The sequence below is a fragment of the Balaenoptera acutorostrata genome, chromosome 6 (assembly GCF_949987535.1).
Source record: "Balaenoptera acutorostrata chromosome 6, mBalAcu1.1, whole genome shotgun sequence".
Lineage (NCBI taxonomy): Eukaryota > Metazoa > Chordata > Mammalia > Artiodactyla > Balaenopteridae > Balaenoptera > Balaenoptera acutorostrata.
The window spans coordinates 98,034,520-98,051,204 of NC_080069.1; the positions used below are offsets into that span (position 1 = coordinate 98,034,520).

Here is a 16,685-nt window from a genome sequence, read left to right on the forward strand (position 1 = left end):
TATAGTCAGTAATATTGTAATAGCTCTGTATGATGACAGATGGTAGCTAGAGTTATCATGGTGATCATTTTGTAATGTATAAAAATATCGAATCACTATGTTGTACACCTGAAACTAATATAATATTGTATGTCAATTACAATTCAATTTTAAAAAAAGACTTTGATCTTTTGTTCTGGAACAAAAAGAAATATGATAAGAATTATAATAAAAGTATATATAAATGGTAACTGTTATAAGCTCACTGAACAGATTATTTTATTTGTCTCTGTCTATATCTAGTACCAAACGTAATTTCTTGCTCTTTAAATGTTGAGTTGAAGAGGAGCCCTGGGAGAATAAATACGTTTGTGTTCCTGGGAAAATCAGGGAACGTTTTTCAGAGGGTGGAACTGAGACCTGAAAGATTTTGTTAGTCAAGGGCATTTCAGACAGAAGAAACATGTTGACACAGAGGCTTGAAAAGTTGTGATATATTTGGGGAGTGAAATATGAGAAGGGTGGAGATAAGGCTGGACCAGTACTCTGGCCCTAAACACAGTGTCCTTGTCTGCCATGCCAAGAAGTTTAGATTTTGTCCCGTAGGTAGTGAAGCATCAATGAAGAATTTTTAGTGCTTTCTTCAGTTCCAGAACACCCTAAAAATGAAGAAAAGCAGAAAAGCAAAAAGACTATAAGTAAATGACAGTAATATTTGTATAGAATTTCAAAATTTGTGAGACATTTTTCTGTCATCAGTTATCTCATTAAATCTTCACAGCAGTCCTGCAAAGTATAATTATTATTCTTTAATTATTGACGAGAAAATTATATCTGAGAGAGGTTTGTTCTTTGATTCTCTCATTCATTCAAGTACTCTTTTAGACATTGGAGATATAGTGATAAACAAAATGAAGTCACTTTCCTCGTAGAGCTTATATTCTGAGGCGCTATGCCCAGGGTCATAGCTAAAATGAAGTGAGTTTAGACTTGAACACAATCTGATTCAAATATCCCACATTCTTTGTACTATACTGTTTGTCCTAAAGACCATTTGCACCAGTGAATGATGAAAACGTCACTGAAGGCATTGTGCTTCAGATATGCCTGTAGCTCTCTTAATTAACCTTCTTTTCCCCTAACTACCCAATCTGCTAAATTGTGATGTAGAGGACAGAGTTGATAAAGGTATAAATCTCATCCTTTGAGAATCCTGGTTATGGTCCTTCCCCTTTAACTTGTCTCTCCTAGAATCCACTCTTATAGTCTTATTTTCATGTGTGACTAAACAAGGAATTATGAAACTTGATTTTTATAATCAAAAAATGTATAATACGGGGTTAATTTTCAAGTTTAGTTTGGATGTCACAGAAATATTTTTGGCAACTTAGAAATGGCTATAATAGCTGACTATTTATTATATCTGTAGCAATACCTTGACGATAACACTGTGGAAGCTATGGCCTTTCGGAAGAGTGCAAAGGAATTGTTGCAACTAGCAGCCAAAACGTTAAAGAAATTGGGAGTACGGTTCTGGCTGAGCAGTGGAACTTGTCTAGGTAAAATTCTTGTTGCTTTACATTTGTCTTTTTGACATTTCATCCTCTTTGGCTCTAAGGATGACTGCTTGAGATGACAAAACATCAGTGGTATTCGAAGCGTCATATTTATAGGAAGAATAAACATAGTGCATGGAGCAAGGATTTATTGATTTTTTTAAAGAAATAACTTCAGAAGCATAAAACAGAATTAGGAAGGCCATGTCGTGTGTCCCAAAATTATAAGTAATTTGTATAAAATTTATATCAGAACATGTAGACTACATGTGATTCTCAGGTAATCTTTAGATTAGCATTTTATTATTTCTATCCCAAAGGTTGTTATTACCTTAGAAAAAAAAAACTGTAATCTGTTTCTTTACTTACACACAATACAAATAACTTGCATCGCACCAGAAGTTTCTAAGAGGAAAGGGAATGTCATAAGGTCTTCCACAAACCTTTTCCAGATCATGATTGGACATCACTGTCTTACCACATTCTGTTCATTCTGAGATGGGGAAATGTAGAATCCAAGAAAGATTTCTGGATCTCTTTCCATTGTGCATTAGCTCAAACTCCTTTGGATTTTAGAATTATTTAGAATTTAACATTTTTTTGTTTTTATTCCCTCTTGTTTATAACTGTAGTTGATTATATCTATATTTGTTCTTTCTTAATTATAACTGTATTTGTACAAAAATTATTTTTGCTCTTGCTTTTATAGGGTTGCCATATAATTTATTGTCCAATTCAAGAGACTTTTTGAGAGTGAAAGGAGTGCCATTAGTAATTATGTTGGTACAACAGGTGTAAACAGGGATGTATGGTTATCCTGTCAATTAGGCTTTGAGGAAAATTTCCATGGTTCTTCCTGTCAAGGAGCTTCCAGCTAGAGTAACCCCCACCCCCCCAACAAAGAGTACATCTCATTTATGTGATACATGCTTTAAGGTTTAACTTTCTGGAGTAAGATTGTTTTATAGACTGTCATCAAAAATATTTTGTAATCATTTATCATGATATCTTTTGAGTTCTTAGCCCCATTGTTTTCTTAATTTAAGGGCATTTATAAAATGAGGGAGTTGGATTAGATGATACGTAAGGAGCCTTCCTTTTTTAGTAGTTCATGATTCTTTGTTAGATGTGGATTGTAGATTTTTCTTAAACTAGAGGTGAGATCCCATGCTAGGCTTCTAAAGATCTATGTTAAAATGAAATTAAAGTTTAGAATTCCAAACAGTATTTCCCAAAGATAATTGTAGACATTTATTTACTTTTTGAATACTTTGAATGGAAGGATTAGAAGGATAATAAGAGAAACTCAGAGCCCTTAGCAATATTAAGGTATAAATTTTGCCTTTTTAGAACATTATTATAGCACCCAATTTAGAAGTAGATACATAGTAAATATGTAGAAATATCTTTTGACAGTATGCTGAAAATTGAGGCTGGTACTGCTCTTCTTTTTTATATGACCCATCAGACATGAGCTGTTCAGAGCTGTTAAGTTCTACAAATTACTGCTCAGGAAAGGGATATTGCTTAAGCAAAAGAATTAACTTATATTTTTTAGCATATCTTAAAAGCAACCTTCATCATAAGAGATTTATGATTAAACATTTTAAAAAGTAACTTAATGTTTTAAATGGATGGCCCAGTTAACATTATTAAAGCTAATAGTTTATTCAGAAATTACAGGACATCATGGAAGTTTTTGAGGCTGCTGAGTGCTCAAACCAGTAAAAATGAAGGAAGGAAGGAATAAAAGAAATGTTCTTCAACAAGTGGCTCCTATAATCATAGATATTAAGTTGGGATCTAATTTTTTTAAATTTTGGTAAAGCACACTAAGTCTAATTCTGTGAAATAAAATACACTGTTACAAAGACTATCCATTATAATAATGACTAATTTTTTCCAAACTTAAGTTTTTAAAAAAGTTTTCTCATTCCTTTTTTTTTAGGATGGTATCGGCAGTGTGGCATTATTCCTTATAGTAAAGATGTTGACCTAGGAATTTTTATACAAGATTACAAATCTGATATTATTTCAGCATTTCAAGATGCAGGACTCCCACTCAAACACAAATTTGGGAAGGTCAGTAATAAAAATATGATTTACTTCATTAGTAACATGTCTCAAAAGTAAAGTTTATATTAAGCAGCTCAGAGATGTTTAAAAGCACTGTATGTAGCATTTTATCACTCATTATCAGCCAGGATGAGTTCAGCAGAAGATTATTACCACTTGTGACTTCTGCACTATTTAAGGAAAACTAGAAAATCTGGCTTTCTATTGACCATGAGAAGGCAAAAAGGAGCTTGGACTCTTGCAGAAGAATTTATTGCCATTATATTAGGCAACAATATAACATAATTAATTAATATAATACATGATTAATATAATAAGTAAGAATCTCATCTACCCTACCTGAAGTTATGTTGTTTCTCATGAGTCATTTAATTTTATGTTCACGTAGGCATCATATTATTATCAACTTGAAACATTCCATTGATTGCTAAGAATTAGAAATACAGGGGCTTCCCTGGCAGTCTGGTGGCTAAGACTTTGCCTTCTAATGCAGGCGGTGTGGGTTCAATCCCTGGTTGGGGAGCTACGATCCCACATGCCTCTCAGCCAAAAAAAACCAAAACACAAAACAGAAGCAATGTTGTAACAAATTCAATAAAGACTTTAAAAAATGGTCCACGTCAAAAAAAAAAAAGCTTAAAAATAAAAAAGCAATATGGAATCATTTCAAACAGTACTTGGGTTTCTTGTTTATTTCACATGTCCTAGGCCATAGCAGTTTTCTCACAGGTCAACTGGGAATAGGTCATTGTGGCTTAGATGAAATCTCCTTTTAGGCAATTTGATTCCTATGCCCTAAGCCTATAATCCCGGCAATGACCTTATTCTTAACTTGGTTATTCCCAGGGAGCTGTTGTCCTGGAAAGCAAGTAGAAGTATGTTTAGTTCCTGGAAAATTACTTCTCTCATCATAATCATTCTAGTTTATTTAAAAATTTAATAAAATATCTTCCTGAGGTGAAAGGCAAAGCAATAGAACTCTAGTCATTCAGCAGTTGTTTCCTTAACACTCAGTCTCTGCCTGGCACTGAGCTCTGCACCCAGGACACAAAGATGAATAAGGTACAATCCTTATCCTTGAGGAGTCCACTGTCTAATTGGGAGAAAACAAATTCACAAACAATTACGTGATTAGTGCTGCCACAGACAGATGCACCAAGTCCAATGGGAACATAATTATTTGTAGGATAAGTTTCTTAGGGAAATGCTCTCAGAATTCTTTGTACTTTTTAACTTCTTTTTTCTTCTTTTCATGTATATAATATAATGATATATGGGTTTCTATGCCACACTTACATAAGTACTCATTTATTGATTGTGATGAGAGACTTACTTCCTGATAGTTTTACTTGGTTATTAAAGGGAATAATTATTCTTTGATTACTTTCCTTCTTTAGTCAGAAAGGGGCTCAGGAACAGGATGTTTTGCAGAGTGACCATTTAACTACTATAAGTCATTTACTCTGAGTTGTCATCAGTTGTAAGAAGCAACATTATTTTATGTGCATTTAAGAAAGAAATCAGTGCTCGCTTCGGCAGCACATATACTAAAATTGGAATGATGCAGAGAAGATTAGCATGGCCCCTGTGCAAGGATGACATGCAAATTCGTGAAGCGTTCCATATTTTTGCAGCCTAAGTGTCCATTGACAGATGAATGGATAAAGAAGATGTGGCACATATATACAATGGAATATTACTCAGCCATAAAAAGAAATGAAATTGAGTTATTTTTAGTGAGGTGGATGGACCTAGAGTCTGTCATACAGAGTGAAGTAAGTCAGAAAGAGAAAAACAAATACCGTATGCTAACACATATATATAGAATCTAAAAAAAAAAAATGGTCATGAAGAACCTAGGGGCAGGACAGGAATAAAGACGCAGACGTAGAGAATGGACTTGAGGACACGGGGAGGGGGAAGGGTAAGCTGGGAAGAAGTGCGAGAGTGGCATGGACATATATACACTACCAAATGTAAAACCGATAGCTAGTGGGAAGCAGCCGCATAGCACAGGGAGATCAGCTCGGTGCTTTGTGTCCACGTAGAGGGGTAGAATAGGGAGGGTGAGAGGGAGACGCAAGAATGAGGGGATATGGGGATATATGTATACGTATAGCTGATTCACTTTGTTATATAGCAGCAACTAACACAACAATGTAAAGCAATTATACTCCAATAAAGATGTTAAAAAAAAAAAAAAAGAAATCAAACGATGGTGTGCTACTGATGCATCCCAATTTCAGAAGTGCTCCAACTTGAAAAACAGTATCTTGAAACCTATACTCTCTCTATATATAAAACATAAAAATCTTTTGTTTTTTTAGTTTTAAAAAATGTACTTCCTTTGTTTCAGTCTGTGAAGATTTTCATCTTCTCCCTAGGTAGAAGACAGCTTGGAACTATCTTTCCAGGGAAAAGATGATGTAAAACTTGACATTTTTTTCTTCTATGAAGAGACTGACCATATGTGGAATGGAGGCACTCAGGCCAAAACAGGAAAAAAATTTAAGTATGAATCAGATAAGTACTTACAAAAGGGGCTATAGTAATAACTGCAGAAGGTAGAAATAAGGAGGTAACTGAAAATGGGGGGAAAAAACGACTGTCAAGTCTCACTGTTAGCTGATACTTTCTCAGCTTTCCCAGAGAGCCCAGTTATGCTTGAGAAGTGAGGACTACCTATAAGGACAGTCCCTGAGGAGGAAGTGCCCCTGGGTTTGTCAGTCCATAGAGTCATTGTGATTGGAAGCCCTTGAGTCATCAGAAAGGGAAAGCCAAAATAAGGAACAGAAAAATCAGGCCCAGAGCCTGAGCCAAAAAACTGATTGGCTGTTAGAGCTGTAGGAGCTTGATAATTTGATGAGAATGGGTAAGGGTCAGTAAGAAGGAGATTGTTAAGGTCAAGTGAAGTTTAAGTGAGGAGATTTGGTTTGGCTGGAGCTGAGGTCATGAATGCTGGGCAACCTCTGGAATGTGCCTTTAACACAGACTGAGGGCTAATCCTTAAAGGATACTGATCGGGCTTAACAGCTACCATATTGTCAAATGTAAGGTGATATGCATTGTAAGATGTACCATTATTTTATGTGCTACCAAGAAAGGAAAGACACTGCCAATTATAATCTTAAGACATATGATTCAGATAGAAAATTGCAGGGGGAGAGTCTCTCAATTCTGAATTAATTGATGGACTGCAATATGTTAGATTGGCATTTTGAACGTTTTTGTTTTAGTACTGCCATAGTCAAACTCCTTGATGACGAAAGACAAAAATGACGTTAGAGTAACTGAGTGCCCTTTATGATGCAGTTGGCCTGTTCACAGTTCTGAGAGAGAGAGAACGAATGCGAAAGAGAACCCAGAGAGCAAGGGCTCTGGAATCAGGCAGACCCGGGAAGCCTCAGCTTCACCCTAATTATGGCCTTTAGCTTTTCTGAACATTAATCTCCTCACCCATTAAATTTGAGTAGTACTACTGTGTACCAGGCACTACTATGAACATTTTTCATGTATTAACACATCTAATCCTCATAACAACCACAGATAGTCTATGAGGCACTGAGAATTTAAGTCATTTGTTCAACATCACAGTGAATAAGTCAGACAGCAGCCTGTCTCTAGAGTTCATACTTTTAATCACTACCCCCTACTGCCTCTCTAATACACCTGACAGTATGAGGCACTTAGCGGAATGCTTAGCACTTATTAAGTTATCAGTAAGTGGTGGTTACCATTGTTATTATTATTTAATATTATTAATATTATGATTGTTAATGTGATTGCTATCGTTGTTGTCATTCTTATGGTTGTTATATGACCAGTAGCATAAATTTCCCTCACCAACTAGCTGAGATTGGGGCTCCTATCACTGAATAAATTTGAGCCATTGGGCGCATTGGGGAATGTTCTACATAGCATAGAAGAAGAATTCCAAACTTGGACTGGTTTCTCCTGGGTACTTAGACATACCCTACTGGGATCACTGAATCTATTTGAAGGCAGGGAGTCTCCGTGTAAGGTTAAACTTGTTCTGGAGGTTTGAGAGTAATCCAAACCTTTTTCTCAAAGTCATAAAGTATCCCAATTGACCCTGATCCTGGAGCATATTCCCAAAACTCATTTATTATAAAAAATTATTTTGCTTTATGACAACAAACACCTTCATGCTGAGTAAGCTCAGATTATAAGACAGAAATTAGTAAGTTAATGAATTTGTAATTGACACTCTCAACTATGGCTAGGTGAATAGGGAGCTAAGTGTTTTTGACATTTAGCTATAGTTTGTTTATTCAAATATGATAATGATGCCAAATTTAACACATAATTTAGAGGCTTTTTTTTTAAACTGGGAGATAGTGTAGCATAGAAATTAAAGGCATGGAGCCAGTCTGCTTGCTTTTGAATCCCAGCTCTCCGTTTTACCAGCTATATTATCTGTACCTAAGTTTCCTCAAATGTAAAATGGGAATAATAATAGAAATTCCTACATAGAATGGTTTTAAGAACTAAGTGAGTTAATACACAAAAAGGGTGTTGAAGAGAATTAAGCATGTCCTGAGTGCTAAGTAATTATTAGCTGCTATTATTAATACTCTCTGTAGCAGTAGTATTTCTCTTCTTAGTCTTATAAGAAATTTACAGATCAGAAACCTATATAATTCTCTCAATATTAAACTGCCACACCTATTCTTAGAGAACTCATATGAGAATGTCACCTTTGTTCTAAGAAAAGTAATTTCTGAAGCTTGTATTATAATCATGTTAGTCTTAATTTTTCTTCTAAGGCTTTCTTAGAAGGATTTCTTTCTTCTCACTGACATAATCCCATGTCAGACCTCAAAAGAACTGTGCACTTCTAACCACTACATCTCTGGCTAGAAAAGTCTTCTTTCATTCTGCTTTAACTGCTCTTTATGGTAGCAGTGTTTGGGAAGTGGAAAGTGTTCTGATTATCTAACGAGAGAAATGAGCAGTGATAGAACTGCCTGGACAGATGGTGTGAGTCTCAGATTTTCTATCATGTTACCATAACCTTAAAAGGCAGAGAAGAGAAAAGGGGATGGTTGTGTGGAGTAGTTTCTTTGGAAGATTCCCCCAGCCATATGCCATTTTCATACTCTTCAGTACTATTTACTTTAAGGAACTGTAGAATTTTCACCACTATTGTTCCTAGAGGGAAAAATCTTTAAAGCTAGTCTAAGGGTCTTTTTATCTTTATAATATTCTACGTTTTATTCATGTGTAGTTTATTCTGAGAAAAAGCTTAATAATAGTATAGGATGCTTACCATTTTTTAAAAAGGTGAAGAGGAATGAGGAAGGAAGAAAAAAGTTTCCCCTTTCAAAACTTTATTCTGCATGCCTTCAGAATGATGTTTTTGGTCATAAGATTTAATAATAATTACAATATTGATAGCAATGATAAAGCTATAGCTACCAGGTATCAGCTAGATATCAGGCACTATGATAGGTAATTTATTATTTAATCTCAGATCATCCTCACATTATCCCTGTGGGTTAGGTGTTCTCACTCCCAGTTAGTTACGAGGAAACTAAAGCCCAGAGAAGAGAAGTAACTTGTCCAAGGTTCTCTGGCCATTAATGGTAGGGCCAAGATTTAACTTCAGACCTGTTGGATTCTTAAGCCTAAATGCTTCCGTCTAAGAGTTAATAGGTTAAATGAGTTAATATATGTAGTAATGCATTTAGAACAGTACCTGCCACATAGTACTGTGTAAATATTAGCTATGGCTGCAACTATCATTACCATATTATTATTCTATTACTATTACTACTCATGTGTTGCACTGATACAAAACATTGGACTTTCAACACAGTGGTAACCTGGATTAGTTACTCTTTGGGCAAGCATTTTCTTCCCAGGTCTCATATTTCTTCCATCTCCAATTCTTACTCTAAACCCATACTTTCACCTAAAATCTAAATTCCATTCTTAAATATTGTCTGGATTTTTAATATTTATTTTTCTTCTCCAAGTTCCAATCGCCAATAATAAAAAGTGATGAATATATTAACTATGCCTCCAGATGTGAAATTGTCATTCCAGAACTTCACAGTTCTTACAGATGCTGCCCAGATTCCTTTGGGTTATTTCTTTCCTTCACATCTGAATCAACTGATGTAAGTAGAGGCCAGAAGTTTAAGAGGCAATAATAATGGTAATAATAAAAATTAACTTTTATTGAATATTTACTATGTGCTTGGCACTATGCCAAGCTTTTATATGCATCATCTCATTTAACCCTCACCACAAGTTTATAAGGGAGATTTACTGTCACCTCATGATATGGATGAGGAAATTAAGGCAGAGCTAAGCCTCAGACCTAGGGCCATATCACTTCAGAGCTCGTATTCTTACCCATACACAATGTTAGTGTCACCACAATCTCTATCATATTGTTAATACTCCCTCCATGAAAGTAGCCCTTCTATTTATCGACATTGTCAGAATATTACAGCTACCTCTGTATCCTCTGATAGGAAATCTGCTACCCCTAGGGCTAGCTGTGGGTTACTTAGGCCTTCTGATATATGCAGCTTCTGCTTAGTGTATAGATCTTCAAAAAATTTGGATTTGTCCTCTGTGAGACTAGACTCATCCAAGTGTGACTCCTATATAATTTAACATTTCATTTCTGCAAAATTTATTTACTAACTGCTGTGTGCTAAGGATTCTGATGTGAATATAACTTAGTTTCTGCTCTCAAGGATCTCATAATCTAGACCATGAAACAAATATTAAAGTACTCTGTCAGCAGGATGTGATTTAAATAGGTGTCATGTATAGTTGAGATACAAATCAACTATCTAGAAGCAGTGACAAGGAAGTGTGGCATAAAAAATAGAGAAGTTTGTTAGGGAGACTTAGGAGGAATATGGAGAAAGGTCTAATAATAGGTTTATATAACTATTATTCTATTTAGATTATTCCCATTTTTTTATTATTAAAAAATTCTGTGAACATCTTTATATACAAAGTGAAAGCTTTATTAGGGGTTGTTTCTTTGAATAGATTCCCAGAACTGGAATTATTATTATTGTTTGATTGTGCTATTTGAGAAAAAGAGGGGTAATTGGTCAATGTTCTGATAACAGTAAAAGTACAAGATTTTACTGCTCAGTGTCTTGTTTTTCCTTTGACTCCTTAAGGCTCTTTGCAGCTGTACAGGCCTCCTCAGTCATCTTTGTCAGCTTGCTTTATTTTACCTGCCTTTTTTCCCCCTATTTTTTAAAAATAAATTTCTAGTTTTGTGATAATTTTAGATTCACAGAAGATAATACAGATGAGTTTCTGGATACAGTCACCCAGTTTCCCCTAATGTTAACATATTGTTACCATGGTACATTTGTCAAAACCAAGAAACCAGCCTCGGTGCATTACAGTTAACTAAACTCTCAATATTATCTGTACTTCACCAGTTTTTCTAATGTCCTTTCTCTGCTCTAGGATCTAATCCTAGATACCACAGTGTATTTAGACCCCAGCCTTTTGAAACTTGATTTTAGTCCGCGATTTTAAGTATGTCACTAGTAGTGCCAGGTTATTAGACGTCATCCCATGTCCCAGTTCTGCCATTCAAGGGCATTGAGTTGCCTCCATTTTGAGGTTGCTCCTCAGTACCTCTAAGTGGAAATAATCTCCCCTTCCTCTGAATTCCCATAGATTTTTCTTTTCCCTTTACCTCTCATGCTGTATTTGGGTACTTCTGCTGATTTTTCTGTCCTTTCTGAGTTATATGTAGAATCAGTCCTGATAAATCTGTCAGGCTGAGTGAGACCTGAACCCTACTTGAAACTAAAACCAGGTCCACTTAAGCACAGTTTACAGTGTTTCGTTAAGATGAAAGGGTGACACCAGACTGATGACTTGATCCAACGTAGCACCTTTGGAGAATCAAAGCCATGAAGTTAAGTCACCGCACTTGTTTTAAGTCACTGCTTCAAAAGAAGTTAAAGACTGGTGTCGGTTGTTGAATACCCACTCATAGACTCTCTCAGCTCCATAGATTGATACTATGCGTCCATAGTTCTAGCTCTCAAAAAACACATTTGTCTTTTAAGTACTTATAGCTGTGAAGCTAAAAGGCAAATTTGAATAATTTCTTTAAATGAGTGCATTTAAAACATTAGCTTTTCTAAAAATGGTGTCATATTTCCTACTCTGTTTATACCTTCATATTTTACAACATTTAGATTATGTCTTAGGTCTCCTTAGTAACACCTCCAAACCATGGAGGGCAGAACATTGAATGCATGTTATATGGTAATTGTATTCTTATACAATATATAGAAGTGGCAGTTCTTTATATAGTGAGCTTTATTTGTTTTTTTAAGAGAAGATTACCTCAGAATGAATAAATAGCGGGCCTTTCACTTATATGAAGTAAATTTGGTTTTTTAAGGCTGCAATATGTTTTGTTGTTTGAATATAATTCTGTAGGAGATTCTATATGGTAGTATTCTGAGAGAAATAAAAGCAAATTTTCACTAAATGACTTCTACACAAATGTTCACAGCAGTTTTATTCATGGTAGCCAAAAAATGGAAACAACCCAAATGCCCATCTTTTGGTGACCAAATAAACAAATTATGGTATGTTCAAACAGTGGAATTCTACTCAGCAACAGAGAGGAACCAACTACTAATATATGCAATAACGTGGATGAATCTCCAAAAGTTATGTTACGTGAAAGAATTCAAATAGGAAGAGTAGGTACTATGTAACTGCATTTATTTGAAATTGTAAAGCAGGCAAAACCAATCAAGAATGTGAAAAGGTCATTGATCACCAGGAGCCAGGGTGGACTGACTGCATGCCTGCCAAAAAGCACAGGGAGCTTTGGGAAGCAGGGTGGTAGAAATGTTCTGTATCTTGATTTTAGTGGTTACCCAGGTATATGCACCTGTCAAAACTTAAAATGGGTGCATTTCATTATGTGTAAATTGCAGCTTGAAAAATTGATTTAAGAGTTTGAAAGAGAAAAAAATTCTGTGACTTAGAAAATTGATACTAAGAGAAAAGAGCCCAAGATCACAAGTAGAAACAGAAGGATATCTGGGACCAGAAGCCATGAATTTGATCAAGGCAGACCTAATTGCAGTGATAAACTTGGAGCCGTTTGCATCTGCTTGGACAAACTAGATAATCTGAGATCAAAATAAACGAAGCTTTTTGTATTTAGTATGAAATTTGAAATTGTAATTTAATCTCCTTTTTCATTATCTATTATATCCAAAAAGGAACCCTATAAAAATTGTCTGAGACAAAGCAAGCACAGCTGGAGTCTAATTACTTGTTGATGAGCTATAGATATGGTTTTTGGAAGTTATGCAGTAGAAATAAAAATGCCTCGAGGTTTTCCCCTCTGGCCTTAAAGAAAAGTCTTGTGCATGCTTTAAATGAATAGTTTTTGATATGGTCATTAAGTATGTGCATTCAGGTGTTAAATGATAACCATACAAGCTTTAATTTGTCTTCTCATTGGTGATATAAATTTCTTCTACTTCACTAGTTCTGTCCTATGGAGATTGCATAGGAGAGTTTGTCAGTAAGATAGATGGAATCACTCAACTTACAGTGGAAGTCAGAAGAAAACCAAGGTTCAATGGGTAGAATTTTATCTTATAAAACATGTATATGCTATATGTATATTGATTATATGTTAGAAGTTTGGGACAGGATTGGCGTATGGGATCTACAAAGACCTCAGAGAGACTATATTCCAGTCCAGTCTCTGAAAAGTATGTTAGCCATTCCTCTATTACCCCTTTTGCTTCTGTATAATCTGTGGTAGGATTGTGAGAGGTTTAGTGGAAGAGATAGTTAAAAAAATACTAGTCAGCATGCTGTAACTTTGGTTTTCAAGAGTTGGTTTTTAGGGAAGATCCAGTGGTTAGGACTCCATGCTTCCACTGCAGGGAGCCCAGGTTCAATCTCTGGTCCGGCAACTAAGACCCTGCAAGCCACATGGCGTGGCCAAAAAAAAAAAAAAAAATCAAAAACAAAAGAAAACAAAGAGTTGATTTCTTAGAAATGCTTAGAAAACTATGGGCAAAATTGATGCTGATGACATATAATTAATGTGGCACAATAATTCCTCACCTTGCCATATTCCCTTTGCTCCAAACACAAATCACTGATGAATATGTCTAAAAGACATAGCTGAGCTAAAAGAGAATGAAGTAAATGATGAAGAAGGAGTATATAAAGAGAATTTCCAAATTAAAGACAGGCAGGCAGGATAAATAATAAATCTACATCTAGATACTTCTTAAGGAAACAGTAATACCAAAACCAAAAAAATTTTATAGGCTACCAGAGAAAATAGATTGCTCATAAAGGAATAGCACATATACCTCGGCTACAATAGAGGACAGAAGATAATGGAGTAACATCTTCCAAAAGCTGAGGAGAAATAACTGTCAATTAAGAATGTTACGTACACTTAAAACTAATACTCAAGAGAGAGGTCAAGATAAAGGCATTTGCATATGTACAAAGACTAAGAAAATTTATGTCTCACAGATCCACACTTAAAACTGTATTAAAGAACACAGAAGGAAGATATGATATATGTGAAAAAATGGTGGACACACAAATGGATAAAATATGTCAGTAAATTTGTTAGCCATTACCTGTGTAAAGAAAAAAAAGACGTGTCAAAAATAAGTTAAGGGGCTTCTCTGGTGGCGCAGTGGTTGAGAATCTGCCTGCCAATGTAGGGGACACGGGTTTGAGCCCTGGTCTGGGAAGATCCCACATGCCACGGAGCAACTGGGCCCGTGAGCCACAATTACTGAGCCTGCGCGTCTGGAGCCTGTGCTCCGCAACAAGAGAGGCCGCGATAGTGAGAGGCCCACACTCCGCGATGAAGAGTGGCCCCCACTTGCCACAACTAGAGAAAGCCCTCGCACAGAAACGAAGACCCAACACAGCCATAAATAAATAAATAAATAATTAAAATAGATTTACCTTAAAAAAAAATAAATAAATAAGTTAAGGAGGAGGCGATTTGTTAAGTGTTCAAGGAATAAAGTATACTAAGTCCCATGTTTAGGAAGAGGATAGAGATTCTGTATACATTAGTCTTTATTAGAAAATGGTGTAGTGAAATATGTTTGCTGAAAAATAAACAGTAAATATTACAAACAGTAATTACTACTGGATAGAAATATTATTTAAAACTTCTAAACAAGCAGAACAAAAGATAATTTATAAACCTTTATCATTCTAAATGAAAGTAGGAAAGGTAGGGCAAAGAAAAAGTATGGTAAACTGAAAACATGTAAAAATAATCATAAAACTAGTCAGCATTGTTATAGCACTTACTATGTGTGTTAGATACTATTCTGAGCACTTTACATTTATAATATTTTTCATTCTATGCTAACATTTCTCTGAGGTACTGCTAGTACGCTCATTTTATAAATGAGGTTAAGGCGCAAAAACATTGACCAAGGTCACACACGAGAGTAATTGGTGAAGCCAGGATTTGAGCGAGACAGTCTGGCTCTAGAGTTCAAAATATGTCCAAATACATAATTTATTACAATAAATATTCACAGATTAAGCTAACCTACAAAAAGATAAACAGTATCAAATGAGATAGAAAACAACATTTAACTATAAAATACTTGGAAGAGGCACACCTGAAGCAAAATCACATGGGAAGGTTGAAAATTACAGGAATGGAAAAAATATACCCCAATATTATTAGCCAAAGAAAATTCTACTGTCATTTTACTATCAGACAAAATAGAATTTTATTGGGTTGCGGTAGGGGAGAATGTTAAAGGATTAAAAGGCCCACTACATAATTTTACAAAGGAACAGTTCACCAAGAAGAAATAATATTCATGACCTTTATGACTCTAACAATATAGTCTTGAAATATATAAATCGAAAACTGATGAAATTCTGATGAATATTTGACATGTCCACAATTTTGGTGGGGTATTTTGGTATGCTTTTATTTTAAAAACTGCTGGGTCAAGCAAAGAAGAAACTAGTAAAAATATTGAAGATATGGACAAAATCAACAGGCTTGATCTATTTGACATATACATATATATATATAAATATTCATCCAGCAAATGGTGCATGTACTTTCTTATCCACTATAAATGGAGCATTTACAAAAGTTGATCATGTATTACAACATGAAGGCAATCTCAGTACATTTGAAAGCATTAATAAAATTCTTGTGAGGTGTGTGTGTATGAGTGTAATTCTCCACATTAACAGATTAAAGGGAAAAAAGAACTATGATTATTTCAGTAGATGGCATTGTATGACCACAGTGGAATTGAATTAGAAATCAACAATTAAAAGACATCTTTAAAAAGTGTGGAAACTTTAAAATGCCCTCTTTAATAACTAATGAATTAAAAAGGAGATCATAGTGGAAATTACAAAAGTTTTAGGATTCAAATAGGATGCGGTTAAGAGGATAGAGGTAAACTTGTAGCCTTAAAAACAATAAGTATTTCAATAGCTGATGTGAGGTACCCCACACGGGGGCCTCGTAACCCAATTCAGACTCACCCCCACCCCCCACCCCATCCTCTAAAAAGTAGGGCGGAGGGAAGCTCATCGGTGGGGCACAAGCTGAGTGCATTTAGTCACTCCATCCCATGTCCCTTGGGAAGGTCTGAGACTAGGAGAAAAAAAAACAAGTATGAAAGAATAGGTTTGAAAAAATTAAGCTACCAACTGAAGAGATTAAAAGAACAGCACAGTCAGTCTAAGGAAAGTGAAGGAAGGAAACCAAGAGAAGAAATTAATGAAATAAAAACCAAACAGTATCATGGGAAGTCCCTGGCAGTCCAGTGGTTAGGACTCCATGCGTTTGCTGCCGAGGGCCTGAGTTCGATCCCGAGTGGGGGAACTTAGATCCTGCAAGACATGTGGCTCTGCCAAAAAAAGAAAAAAAAGAAAGAAAAACTCTCAAAGGTGAACAAATCCAAATGCTAGTTCTTAAGACAACAAATTATAAAAGTAGTAAACTAAGTAGACATCTAGCAAGATGGATCCAAAACAACTGTGTTACAC

The 16,685-nt window shown here is 35.4% G+C and overlaps 1 protein-coding gene and 1 non-coding gene across 8 annotated transcripts in view; both read left to right on the forward strand.

The window, feature by feature from the left end:
- Positions 1-16,685, forward strand: part of FKTN (fukutin) — an 86,756-nt gene that overhangs the window by 46,675 nt on the left and 23,396 nt on the right. For all 7 annotated transcript variants that reach the window (XR_009008639.1, XM_057548618.1, XM_007178253.2 and 4 more), the window contains 3 exons: positions 1,409-1,538; positions 3,484-3,617; positions 5,996-6,123. Coding sequence is in view for 6 of the 7 variants with exons in the window: in XM_057548618.1 (XP_057404601.1) it covers positions 1,409-1,538; positions 3,484-3,617; positions 5,996-6,123 (392 nt within the window). In the remaining variant the exon portion in view is untranslated. The remainder of the gene's footprint in view (positions 1-1,408; positions 1,539-3,483; positions 3,618-5,995; positions 6,124-16,685) is intronic.
- LOC114237165 (U6 spliceosomal RNA) lies at positions 5,135-5,241 on the forward strand. The gene has a single exon (XR_003622918.1). It is a non-coding gene; the product is annotated as a U6 spliceosomal RNA (small nuclear RNA).